Source organism: Osmia bicornis, chromosome 16, assembly GCF_907164935.1.
Source record: "Osmia bicornis bicornis chromosome 16, iOsmBic2.1, whole genome shotgun sequence".
NCBI lineage: Eukaryota > Metazoa > Arthropoda > Insecta > Hymenoptera > Megachilidae > Osmia > Osmia bicornis.
This window is the reverse complement of record NC_060231.1, coordinates 2,683,817-2,697,380: the sequence shown is the minus strand read 5'-3', so window position 1 is coordinate 2,697,380 and position 13,564 is coordinate 2,683,817. Positions and strand designations below refer to the sequence as shown.

At 36.9% G+C, this 13,564-nt stretch overlaps 2 protein-coding genes across 4 annotated transcripts; both read right to left on the bottom strand.

Annotated features, from left to right (window-relative positions):
• Positions 1–55: 55 nt before the first annotated feature.
• Positions 56–947, bottom strand: LOC114877886 (small nuclear ribonucleoprotein Sm D3). Its single transcript, XM_029191012.2, has 2 exons — positions 432–947; positions 56–352 (listed from the first exon to the last, which is right to left on the bottom strand). The coding sequence occupies exons 1-2, from the start codon at positions 745–747 to the stop codon at positions 240–242; spliced, it is 429 nt and encodes a 142-aa protein (XP_029046845.1). The 5' UTR covers positions 748–947; the 3' UTR covers positions 56–239.
• A 3,212-nt stretch (positions 948–4,159) lies between these two features.
• LOC114877885 (AN1-type zinc finger protein 5) lies at positions 4,160–13,564 on the bottom strand. 3 transcript variants are annotated; one of them, XM_046289214.1, is made up of 5 exons: positions 8,729–8,947; positions 7,983–8,336; positions 6,729–7,191; positions 6,430–6,601; positions 4,160–6,334 (listed from the first exon to the last, which is right to left on the bottom strand). In XM_046289214.1, exons 3-5 carry the CDS (start codon positions 7,011–7,013, stop codon positions 6,186–6,188), a joined length of 606 nt encoding a protein of 201 aa, XP_046145170.1. In that variant the 5' UTR covers positions 7,014–7,191; positions 7,983–8,336; positions 8,729–8,947; the 3' UTR covers positions 4,160–6,185. The 3 variants fall into 3 exon arrangements, with proteins under 3 accessions (XP_046145170.1, XP_029046842.1, XP_029046844.1); XM_029191009.2 differs by lacking the exons at positions 7,983–8,336; positions 8,729–8,947 and adding an exon at positions 13,286–13,564; XM_029191011.2 differs by lacking the exon at positions 7,983–8,336.

The window sequence follows — 13,564 nt, the reverse complement described above, 5'->3', positions numbered from 1 at the left end:
AAACCTAACCTAGAGCGGGAAGAAAAAAACCCAGAAAAAGGTGGACAATGATGTGTATTTATTATTATATATTCAAATACTTGTTTTATTTGTTTAATTTATCAAAAAACATATGTAATATACATAGAAATTTTGCGCGCAAAAGTACATCTTTTCTGATACATTCTGCAATGATCAACAATGTTCGACAGACTCCAACCCCTTTGTTTTATACGTCCGTGCCTTATAGATAGAAACTGTTAACCTCTTCCTCTTCCTGTCTGAGAACCTCCAGGTTGATTTTGTTGATTAAGCCAAGGGGCCGAACCAGTACCTCTACCTCTTTGATTCTGACCTCTACCTCTTCCACGAGCTGCAATAAAAATGTGTTAATATATTAGTAAATGTAATTCGTTGTAACTTATAAATGTAAGATTAAAATATAAATGAACCTTGAGCACGTAAAATAGCCGATTTTCCTCTGCCAGCAGTTCCTGAACCTTTCCCGCCAGGTCTTTTAAACATCGGTGCATTTTTTAACATATCTGGTAATATGAGGAACCTAATCTTAGATCCTCTAATGTAAACGTTTTCTAATTCTACTTCTCGACCATCTCTGTAAGTAACTGTGATGTTTTGCATTTGGCAGTTCATATTGTCCTCGGCTTCAATTAGTTTTCCACGATAAACTTCACCGGTGTTTGTTTCACAGGTTACAATATGACCCTCCGCTTCGTGGAGTACTTTTATTGGTACTCCGATCGACATTGTGATTATCTTAATTTAGTAACGTAAATTTTAACGCTTAAAAACTTTCTTAATTTATGAAAAATTAAGAAGTTCTTATATTATAAGCATTTAAAGTTTACAAATATCAAGCGCGTACAATAACCTCACTTTCAAACATGTACACACGTTTACAGTGTCCTCTCGCGGTGCGTCTTAACGCTACTTACAGTGACTATAGATAGTAGTCACTATCTATATCACTGCTACTTATATAGGAGCAGTGACTATAGATCCAACAAGATTGAATATGCCTTTGTTTTCAAGGGATTTTGAATTTGTGCCTCGAAAATGATACCGTCTGCTCTATTCTAATATAAAAATGTAAAATACTTTGCAATGCAACAGTTTAACGCTAGTTGACGGTAACAGCAAATTGCTTCGATATATCACCAGATAAAGACTGCATTATAAAGCCTTTGGTGGCGTCGTACGTTAATTATAAATTAATTGCAAAATCAAATTGTCCATGAAACAATAATTTCAAATTCAATCATTCAAAAAAGACCGCCAGAAATTAAAATTTTTTTAATTCGATCCTCGCGCCATCTATACAAAAATGGCGGAAACTACTCGGCAACTTATCGACTGAGTTCCCAGGACATATGAAGTCTATTTCCATTTCAGGAAAGTTACTTGAATTTTGTTTATAAAAATAAATAATGAGCGAAAACGTCTTTATGGACATTTTCTTCCTTATCGACCTCGACGTCGGCCGCTACATGTTCTGAAAATCTAGTCGGTAAGTTGTTGAGTAGTTTCCGCCATTTTTGTATAGATGGTGCTAGGATCGAATTTTAAAAATATTTAATTTATGGCGGTTTTTTTGAACGACAAGTTTGACAAACTTAATAATTTTTCAATCTTATGCTGATTTTGATTGATTTCTAAAAAAATAGAAACAAAGACAGTTAAAATTATCCGTTTTCAGTTATGAATGCAAGGTGTGGTAAAAGAAGGGCTGGTAAGACAGGAACGACCATTTCAGATTATTTCAAGGCTTACAAACTTGATAATAATAATTTTAATAAACCAACAACTAATTTTTATTTTACAACAATACCAATCATTTCTGTTCACTCTTTTTTTAAATTTTTTATTCTTTTTATTTGTAATTTTTATACTTATATTTACAATCATCCTAAATAATTCCCTATTCCTCCATACAATTTTTACATTTCCACTCTTATTCTTTTAACTTTTATTTCAAATATGATAACACGGTGACTCGTTAAATTTATTCACTGCATTACCAACCATCATCTATATAAATTTTTTAATAAGAATTTGTTCGAAAGTCTAAAGAAGAAAGAGCGTTAGAACTTATCAAATATAAAGTTTATTGATAAAAGTGTTGTATAAAGTTTATTTTTTAATTCATAATGAAGGTTAGTGTTTATTGAAAGTTATTCCGAGTTAATTACAAATAATTTAGAAGAAACAATTCAATACCAGACTTCAGCATAGAGGTCACCGTCATGAATGATTCGGATGCCCAAAATCAAAATGAAATGGTAGAAGATAATCATGGTTGAGCTGTAGGAAAAAGAAAGAAAAAAACAGAAAATATATCCTGAACCTGTTAATGCAGACTCATCAACAGGATACCCTAGCGGAGCCTAGAAGATAGCATTACATGGACGGTTACAAGGACACGAAAAAGTGGAACCATTTCTGTAAACCTTTCATTTTAAGAGGCAATGTACTCTATTTCGTACCTATTGTTATATTTATCTAATTTTTTTTTTTTCAACTAACATCACGTATTTTCGTAATTGACAATACTAATTAAACTTGTGGACGAGGAACGATCCGGAAGTATATCAAACAAAAACAAAATAAGTAGAACGTGTCCATTTTCAACCATGAAAGAACCTAAGAGCTAAAAGCGGTTTTTCAAAGGATGGTAAATCGTAATGATATATAATATATATTAAAATCGACGTGTTATTTTTAATCGCTTAAACATACTAATATCAATCATGCAATAATTACAAGCATCATTACGTCCTTGTACAGAGTGTCTCAAAAAAGGTTACACGTATGTTGAAATGAAAAAGTGCTTTATCATTTTGCAGTCTACCACCTTATATATTTAAATAATAGCGGCGTGAAGAATTGAAAAAACAAAGCTGTAAATTGCAAAATGGTACAGGACCTTTCAACTTTCAAGGACTATAGTTTTTGCAGTATACAATGTTTTTGAGATACCCTGTATAGTCAGCCGAGGAGCACGAATGTCACCGTTCTTTTTAACCATCTCAAATTTTCTTCCATTCTCTCACACCTATCTTCTTCTGACTATAGGCAGGATTCAGAGCCGCCCCTAGAGGTAACGGGGCCCCATCCGGATCCGTTCCTGAAATCCATTCTAATAAAGTAACATTTTTTTTTTTTTTTTTCAGACGTGGAAGCCCCTAATCGTGGAGCCCGGGACGCGTAGCCCGCCTGCCCTTCAGCTAGGGGCAGCTCTGGCAGGATTACACCGTTACATCTTAGAAAAATATGCTATGCATGAAATAGGATGAAGGCCCAACCATTCCATTAATATTACCGATATACTTCAATCTAAGCCAGAACGAAACTCTTTCGCGGCAACGAGTCCCAACAAACTACATACGTATATAAATGGCATGCGAGACGGTTTTTTAAACGTAGGTGCTCATTGGAAGGATCACAACAAAAGAAATGTTTTCAAATAATAATCGTATGATTTCAATACATGCAATATATATATATATATATACATGGTGTAATTAAAATTCTTTATCTAGGGGAAAATGACAAATGTTTTCCAAAATGGCATTTGCGTCCAACACTTAAATAAATCAAATGTAACAAAGTGTCAAATGTATTGGCCAAGGTGAGCCTTTTCATTAGAAATGATTGAAATAATAATAAAAAAAATGATAACATCTTAGTTACACCGATAAGCATACATAAATGAAAAGATTGAGAAACACACCATTTCTGAAAGAAATAAACAATGAACAACGTGTAAAAGTGCGTTAACAATGTGCTGTTTTAGTTATATTGAAACAATACGATTTTTATTTATAACATTTTCTTCGTACGACGATTACAAAAAGTTGAAAAACCTGTGACGACCGATCGAGTCCTCGTTTCTGTACACATAAATTTATGTTATATTGTCCATTAGACATTATGCTTAGCGTGTTTGTCTGGTGAAGAGTGACGGCAAATATTGTATAAGTTATGCATTAAACGTAATTTTATATCACGAATAGAAGTGGGAAACTTTAATCCGCCTCTTCTTGTTACTCGTCTATTATATATATTATGCTCGGTTTACTTTCTCCTCTAGATACATAAATTCACTAAATGAAAAAAAAAAATAAAAAAAAATAAATCAGGAGCATCGATAACGTGGTACTGAAAATTAAGAACGATTCACTTTATTCTATATAACGTAATCAATACAAGGACTTCTTGCATTCGTAAGAGTTCGTTCGATATTTATCGCTATCGGCTATCACGCAGAATTTTAATAGACGAAGGTTTCGATACTTCCATTTTCTTTTCTTCAGAGAAACAAAGAAAAAAAAGTAGAAAAAAAACGCAAGTATATCTCAAAGACAGCAACAAACGTGATGGTACGATACAGTGCGGTGATTTTTTTTTTTCGTTTCTCTCTCTCTTTCTCTCGTTCTCACTCTCTCTTTTTTTCCTTTCTACCTTCGCAGAATAATCGCAAAACGACCCAGCGACGACTATCGATTCTCACACACGATAAAGAAAATAAAATTACAATATGCGAGAAAATGATTCGAAAAAGAAAGAAAGAAAATTTACTAAACAACAAAGACGCGTGTATGTTTATATATATATATGTATATATATATATATATATAGTTCGCTCAAAATTTTTTTTTTAATAGAAGCGACATAAAACTCAACACTTACTTCTTCCTACGAGCTAACCTAAGAAGAGTCAGAGACACATAAAGAAAAAAAGAAAAGATCGTAATGTTCGTTTTAAAAATATTGCAACATAGAAGAAAATGGTTAAAGACGGAGAATCGTTTCTGATCTGTTCGCAATTTTGTGATCGAATTAGGACGATAGTCGTCCCTTCGTCGAGGGGCCTTCGTTCTCTTTTATCGGGTCGGCCGTGTTTTTAGACGTTTCATCGTACAATTATATTAGCACCAATATACAATAATATCTGTCGTGCATCTTTTGTACGTACGATTCGTAACAAGGGCGAAAAAAAAAAAGAAGAAGAAGAAACTCGAGAAAATCGACTGGACAAGTCCGACAATCGATTCTCTACTGCAACGACCAGTAGGGAATCCAGATAAATATTACAGGGTTCACTTTTTGCGGAGATTCGTGAACACATGGCGTAAATAATGATTTGCAATATAGTTTGAAACATATTTAATGAGGAATAATGCTGGTTATATTCACGTGAAATTGGACATAAACACACAGTACTACTTATACTTCATTGCATTATTTATGAATCAATAGACTAATATACTTAATAATTATTAGACTAATTGTTAACCTAGGATTGTGATCACCCATCAACGTCAGCCACTACCTAAGCAACATTCCCTTTTTTTTTTACTTTTTGATATACGAACGAAACAGAAATATATATAAAATTTGTATTTTTTTTTTCTTTAAATCTTGTTATATCTCTCTCTCGCTCGCGCACGCGCGCTCTCTCTCTCTCAATTCAAATCAGAATTCCCGATGAAACGCGTCTTGGACAAGACTGACCGCACCAAGAATTCGTTTAGTTTAAAAAAAAAAAAAACAAACATTTCATACGTAAATTTTGCGTTTTTAAGTAAATTAATAAACATAATATAGAATGATAATAAACCGTAATAATCGTAGATAATAATAGGTAATAGTAGTAGTAAGCTGGCAGCAGTTAGAACCAAATATATTCTCGATTAAAACTCTCGCAAATACGACAATCTGACAATGGCACTGACATTCAAATTTCGAAACACATTCGTACACGTCGCACGCATTCTTAATTTCTGTTTATTTATCCTTTTTTTTTCTTTCTCTTGTATCTATATCTCGGTTTTACCTAACCTCAGAAATTTCGTGTCTCCCGGTGTTTCTACGTTTGCGTGTTACCAATTTTTATTCCCATTCTCCCCCTTTAGTCCTCTCTCTACCCCGTTAAACGCTACTCATTCTTTCCTGTGTTCTCACACTCGTTACTATGTTTCTTTCTCTCCCCCCCATTCTCTCTCTCCCTTTCACTCGTGCACCCACCTCTTCCTTTCTCTTTCGTTCACGATTCTCGCATTCACCCGTTTCGCCCCTCGACGTGCAATCAGCTGCCAGATAATTTATCTCGTTTTCTCCGTTTTATATTCTGTTTGTTTATATAGTTATATAACCATTTTCCCAACGACTACGCACTAAATAGTTCAAATTTTTTGCACTTTTTCACCAACAACAACCGGATTGTTGCGCCGAATTTCTTGAGCGCCCATTTCTCTATAATCAAATTTGCAATCGTGCTTGTCACTGTATCGATGCACAGAGCAGAACAGTCCTCCACAACGGCACTCGAATCCTGTAACAAAAGAAGAAACAGAGAGAGATACACATCAACCATGCACAGCTGTGGAAACGAACACTGAACAGGTCCTAAGGATATTTTCCACTCACCCGTCAAACCAACTTTTTTGCGACACACGGCGCAACGATTTTTCTTCTTCTTTGTTTCTTTGTCAGTCTCTTTGCCATCAAAGCAGTCGTCCGCGTCCCCACTACTCACTGATCCTTCTGCTACTGCTCCGCTGCTAACACTCACTTCGCTTTCCTGATCTTCCCTATTTATCTAAAATACAGATCAATTTGTTATTTTCTATTCGAGTATCCCACAATTTGAATATATACCAGGGACATATACCTGAAGAAAATTAACGGTTGAACCTTAAAAAGTACAACTTAAACGAATAACTCACTTCTTTGGGGTTGGGTAGATCCGTTGTTGGTTGAGGTATGGTAGGAATGGTGGGTTGCGCGGTAGTTCCTGTTGCCGCAGGACTACCAAAACCGCCTTGCAACGTACCAGCGTTACCAGAGACGGTCTGCGAAGGTGGTACAGTAGAAGCGGAGACGGGTGGTTGCTGTTTCTTCTTCAGATTTTCTTTGTAACAAAGAGAACAAAGGCCATCCGTGGCTGGCGAGCCGTAAAATCCACAGCCACTGCGGCAGAGAGCTTGCATTGGATTAGATTCTCGTTCCATCTTGTCTGATTATTCCAAGGTGGATAGCGATGATCGAACAAGTCCTTAATTTCTTCCTATTTGCAATCACTCGTGAAGCTCCAAGTAGTTGCAATCAGCTAGACGAACAATTATGCGTCTTTTGCCACAACTTGCTCTTTGGTTGCTCCGTCACGACCGCGTGTCACCATACATTCACCTATCAAAACCAATAACTGTTTAGCGTTCACTTTCATCGTCACAAATGAAACTATGTACATGCAACGCTAAATCTCAAATTTGAAGCAAGTAACCGTGTTGGCTTAAAAATAATGAAAAATCACAATGGTATATGGAACAAGGCTTTCGCTGTCACAGCTTTGGTCCTCAACGATGAGACAGCAAGATTTAAATTTAGATTCAAGTTCTTGCTCACACATATCCTTTGTTACGTACAAATTTGTCACTTATTGTTTAAAAACCGTATTCGAACGACTATGCGGATCACGAGGAACTTTTAAAAGGATATGAAAGGATAGGGAGCACATTATATGAAACACAGATACGTCCAGTACGTTTGTGGAATTTGATAAAAACTGAACACACGAATTTTCATATCGAATTTGCACTGGCACACACGCGCACTCGTCCAAGACTATGCATAGAATAGAAATAGTCAGCAACGGATAATCTCGAGACCAAGGGCCGTTCCCTCGTGTAAAACTGATCTGTGGTGAAGAAAGAAAGAGAAAGAGATAGAGGGAGGGAGAGAGAGAGAGAGTAATTCCTACAAGGGCAAATAAAATCGTGAAGTCAAGAACGAAGAGAAAACAAGTGACAACGAAAGGAAAGAAAAAAAAGGGGAGGATGAACGAACTGAACACGATCGGGGATGGAATTTCGAACGCATTGTCCGGGGACGATTGAGGGTTTTTCTTTTTTTTTTTTTTTCTGATCGGCGCAATAAAATTCGATGGAAGAGGCGTGATCGGGAAACGTGATATTACTCACTTTCCAACACGCAGTCGTGTCGCAACCAACGCACAACATGGAGTAAGAATTCGTTCGAAGCATTTAAGTGGGCTTCGTATATCCTTATCACGACGTTAGACGAGCCGCGCATCGATAGTCGACGGACCCGTCGGTCGTGTCGGCTCGTTTTCTTTTTTCCGGGCTCGGTCTCGTGTATCTCGGCACAATTCGCAGGCCACTGAATGCGCGCGTTCGCTTTGTCCGTCGAGGCTCGAGCAAGCTAAAACGACGAAACGTTACCAAATAGCTCGTTCCCTTTCCCTCTTTCTCTCTCTCGCTCTTTGTGTGCAACTTCGCGCTCGAGCGCTCGATATTACTTCAATCCCGAGGAACCTGCAAGGACGGAGGAGAAACAACGATAACGACGACGACGACGGCCGAATGTTTTCATGATGGCGATTCGTACGGACGAGCAGCTCTGGGCGGACGTGCAACCAGCGACCGCGGTATACACAGCACCACCAAGTTATTCTACGATAAGGTTAGGTATTGTGAAGTATAATTTGCACGAGCCTCGCCTTTTACGCAGCTAACTACTTATAAATTAGTAATACGTCGTATAACCTTCGTTTATTTTAATAACGTTTAACTTTTCTTGTACAATATGTATAACAAAATTACAGAAAATAAAATCAAATATTCCACTGATTTTTACTTGAATTTCCCACTTATTTTCTTCTCTTCCTCTCTTTCTTTTTTAAATACATACGTATTACACGACTTACTCGTCTCCTCTCCTTTCCCCGCGCCTGCGCGAACGCACGATTATTCTTTCTACGTTAGATTTATCATCCTCTTCACGATTTCCCTTCTCTACGATGATCGAACCCTTAACGCGTGCTTTTCCTTCGGGAAGAGTGAAAAATTAATACGCACTACTCTATTCGATCTACAACGCACTCTGATAATACTCCAACAAGGAACATTACATGACGATACGTTTTACTGTATTTCTCAAACGAATCAGTAGATGTCGTAGCGTGAACTCTCGATGCTACCTACGTAACGTAATAAAACTGAAACTACACGTTGTTTGATGTACGCCGACGAATGTAAAAATGAAAGCATAGGAAAAAGATCACTTTCTTTGTTCTTCATGCTTTTCTTTTATTATTTAGACGTGCAACGAGGAATATTTTTATTCATTTCTTCGACATCGACAAACAACTATGTACATCAAATTTACATCCCGCGCCTTTCTAAACTTCAAGGAGCGTTTTCACTTTCACGCTATCTGAAAAAAATCTGATTTTTGCAGATTAAAACGCAATCACGGTGAGCGACAGGCTGTCGAATAATAAAATCACTTAATAAAACAAATAATAATATAGGTTATAATACGACCGATTAATTGTATCGTTAAATTTTTTTTTTCATGAAAAACATTCAAACCTGTTGCTTCGAATGCTTTGAACGAAGCGGGAAAAAAAAGAGCGTATCCGTTTTTCATGAAAAATAATCGATCACGATAAATAACGATTAGTAACTTTCATCGTAGCGTGTTTCGGTGAAAACTTGCCACAACGAAAGGGTTAAAGCACGAAATGAACGGGATTTAAATCCGTTACTTCTTCGGAACACGTGACGTCACTGTAGTAATTGAGAACCGAATCAAACGTAAATCACGTGGTAGGAAGTTGTGAAAATAAATACGATGAATTAAAAAAGAAAGTGAAAACTTCGTTTAATCGTGTTCAACGTTAAATACAAAAGATAGATTTTCTGCTTACTCATCGCATACGATAACATTAAATGACTTTGCTTTATCACTTCGTATTTTCCTTTTCGTTAAATTACTAGATCTTTGAAATTTACTTAAAAACGATAATCATATTCTAGGGACACGCGCAGATACGTCTATCAAGAACTTGGCAATCTATGACATGCAATATTAATGAAATCACGTGTTATTCTTTTTTATAATTATATATTTATATATGTATATGCTCTTTTCTTATTTCAAAACAATTATATAATACAAAATTAATTGTTCAGAAAATCGTGATATATTTCTAGTGTTATCGGCGAGGATCGATAAGTCGAAAAGTTTCGATTTCCGTTGAGAAAAGAAATCGAAGAAATTAATTTTCAAAAAATAAATTACCATATTTTTTAATTATTTGTACAGTTCTATATGCACTGATTATTTTTTATTAATAAATTTCCATTTTCCTTTTTACCAGCACGCGTTTCTCGCGTTACAGCGTATCGATAGTTTCGAGGGTAAATCGTCGAAACGAAAGAGAGCGGGAAACTTGACGCGTTATCGATGTACGATTAAAGATGTTCTTGAGCTCTAATATTAGTTGTCCGTTGAATTTCAATCGTGCAATAAACACCGAAGCGATAGCCAGCTTGTATCAAAATTAACAATGAAATCGCATGACGTAAGAAGAGATGTCGTCATTTTTACATACTGAAAAGGTTCAAATTAATAAGAAACCTTTCATTCTACGGTTGATAGGAATTTTTATCAATTGCAGCAAACGTGTTTGAAACGTAAACGGTTCTCTGCGTCGGGGTTATCAGCTGTTTTAACTTATTTACGATTAAATTGGATACACACGCGTGATGAGTAACCTAAAAAATTTCGTTTCCGCGATTAAAAAAGAAAGTCACCTAATGCGTTCGAATGTTCTTGGCGTTTCCAAAAAGAGATTTCGTAAAATGGTGAAATACTTATTTAAAGAAAACGAGAGGAAAATTTCTAACCTATAAACGAACAGTTTTTTTCCCCTTAAAGTCAAAATAAATCTGTTAAACGGTTTAACGCGTAATTATTCGGTGCAAATTATTGCTAGTGAATTACGAAATTCTACCGATCGCTATTTTTAACCTTGCAAAGCATAAAGCGCTGCCCAAATACGATTACAATGCAAACAATGACAGCGACGCATAAACACGATGTCGGGTATTCAATGAAAGACACTAGATTAAACGAAAGTTACAGAGTAAATGGAATGGAAATACTTTCTAACGGAAAGTAACTAGCTAGTTGATTCAACGTTACAAACAAAAGCGCGAATCAGCGGTTGCTCTTCCTAAAGACAACTCGCGACGATTTTAACGTGATTTTGTTTACGTTTGACTCATTCCGCATGCTGAACAATGACGCATTCCGTTCTTACATTCCGTTTTTCTTATCTGAAAGCTTTTTATTTGGAATAAGGAAACATGTTTTTGTACAATGACCGATGTTTTTCTACGACTCGAACAATGTCATTTCTCTAATCGTCGCCATTATTTGAAAATAAATAGTTACCATGCGCTACGTACGCCATTTGCAAAAAAGATCAATCTTCCATTCGATACTTTACAATTGTTACAAAGAGTATCGATCGATCGAATGTAAGCACCTGCACGATAAACAGATTTAATGAGGAATTTTTTTAACGTAATGTTACGCAAATTTGTGTAATTAGACTTGTATTAGAATTACAAATATTTAAAATTCAGTTTCGATTTCGATACGATCGTTCGAGAAAATCGAAAATCGATTATAGATCGAAGACATCAAGAATTTCAACGCACAGTGGAAATTGTCACTTCGTTTTATAAATAATTCAAAATAATTACAAAAATATATACTGAACATTCAAAACCTTCATACTATGCACACATAACCTTCGCGAACGAAATTATCGAATTATCTTTGGTAAAGTATATTATCTAAGCCTGTACAAGTATTTATTTTGTGGCAATAATAAAAACAGTCTAAACTTGTATTTGCAATTGTCTTTTATTTATCATTTATCCTATAGTGTACTCATTGTTCTTACGAAACGAAGTTCGACGCTGCATTCTAATAACACGTGGTTTCAAAATTATATGAGAGATAATGCTAAATAAAAATACAACGGTATAGTAGGAAATGATCTAGGGAAAAAATTCAAACGACTATACGGTTCACGCACGAGTAACATATGTACATACACGTTGTCGACAATGGACGGTAAAAAGTGTCATTACACGATATATTATTCCTGCGGTAATTCTACATGCAGCCATTTTACGGTATCACTTGCAGCGAAAGAAAGCGAGGTGTGGCTCGTTCTAATCTACACCAGGCACACAGCATCAACCTGCTAATCGTTTCTATCGAGAACGCATCGTCCGATAGCTGTCAATTTTATTTAGACTTTTACCGCGTCTTTTATTCCTAATTTCACGTCGTCAGCAAGCACATCCGCCATAATTCGTATAATCTATCGAACAAGTTCCCGTAGATCGTTCGATCTTTATAACCTCGCAACTACGCGCACCGATTATCACTAGCATTCGCGAGACAGCATCGCACTGAACATGAGCGCAGAACGTAAAACGCTTCTCTCTCACGTTATGCGCTTGTTCCATGAATACAGACGTAATTAACAATGAGCTGAAAACGCGGTTTAACCACCACCACCCACTTGACACGTACGATGAAAGTGTTTCGATTCTTTCGAATGTTCCATAAAGATAAGAAGTTTAGAAAATCCGACCACGTCATTTTACCCGAACCTTGTACGCATGGAAACGTTTCACAACTTTCGAGCAACGATTAATAATCATCGTGCTGATTCGAAGCGTTCTAGTATCAGTTCTCTTCGGATTTCTAAATATTTTTAATTCGATTAATAATTTCTAGTGATTCCTACTTTTGCATAACCAAATTAGTCGGGAAATGAGGGGAGGGGAAATAGAGTAGCCGTCTTTCTAGTCCGGGGAATACGCGAAGGGCGTAAAGAGGGATAGAAAGGGGCGTAGGGGAGGGATTTTAAGACCAGTGCGGATGTGGGTGCACGGAAGGGGGTATAAAAACCGCGGTGAGAGAAGGGAACAGGGAGGATAAACGCATAAGTATGCATTTGCGCTTGAATCGTATCGGCGCTGCCGTCGTCCAGACACGGCACACACGCACGCATCTGTGCACGCAGTCAAAGAGTAAGAAGAAACGGAACGGACACTAAAGACATGGCTCCTATCCTTGAGAGTATGCACATAGAAATTGCGTCGTTCCCTTTGTCCCACCTAATGCGTATTCCACGTTGCACGGACATCTTTTTTATCAAGAGAAACGTTCAAGGGGGAATAAGAAGAGAAGGGACAGCAACGAGAGGGAACGGCTCGACGACGACGACGGCGACGGGACAAACAAGATTTTCGAGGCTAGGCGAGACGAGGCTAGGCGAACGCGAGAAAATGCGTTAAATCGAAGCGTTTGATTATGTACACGAATTTCACGAGTATTCGATAAAAATAGTCGCCGAATATGAGGCGGGTACCGCGATTGCGACACTTACCAAGAGCTGTTGCGGTGTAGCAGGGCGCAATATGTCAGCTGACTTGACGTGTGACCGATTGTAATCCTGCACCAGTATCCGACATAATTTCTCAGAGGAGCATCAATGCTTCCTTTAGAAATCCAGTTAATTCCAGTTGCTACCGAGCGGTCCGCACTCTCACAAAACACAGATATCGGTTATCTAGTAAACTAGTCCTTTACACCAAACTTCCGATTACGAGTGAGACGACCAAAGCTGCGGACACGGGAACAAATACTGCCGATGACTGGTGTAAAG

What these genes read in the sequence shown, in the direction of transcription:
- LOC114877886 (XM_029191012.2), bottom strand. Translation starts at nt 747, where the DNA reads ATGTCGATCGGAGTACCAATAAAAGTACTCCACGAAGCGGAGGGTCAT. An exon ending in GGCTATTTTACGTGCTCAAG is followed by an intron (nt 353 to 431) that starts GTTCATTTATAT and finishes TTTTTATTGCAG; the next exon opens with CTCGTGGAAGAGGTAGAGGT.
- LOC114877885 (XM_029191009.2), bottom strand. Translation starts at nt 7,013, where the DNA reads ATGGAACGAGAATCTAATCCAATGCAAGCTCTCTGCCGCAGTGGCTGT. An exon ending in ATCTACCCAACCCCAAAGAA is followed by an intron (nt 6,602 to 6,728) that starts GTGAGTTATTCG and finishes TCTGTATTTTAG; the next exon opens with ATAAATAGGGAAGATCAGGA. An exon ending in CAAAAAAGTTGGTTTGACGG is followed by an intron (nt 6,335 to 6,429) that starts GTGAGTGGAAAA and finishes CTTTTGTTACAG; the next exon opens with GATTCGAGTGCCGTTGTGGA.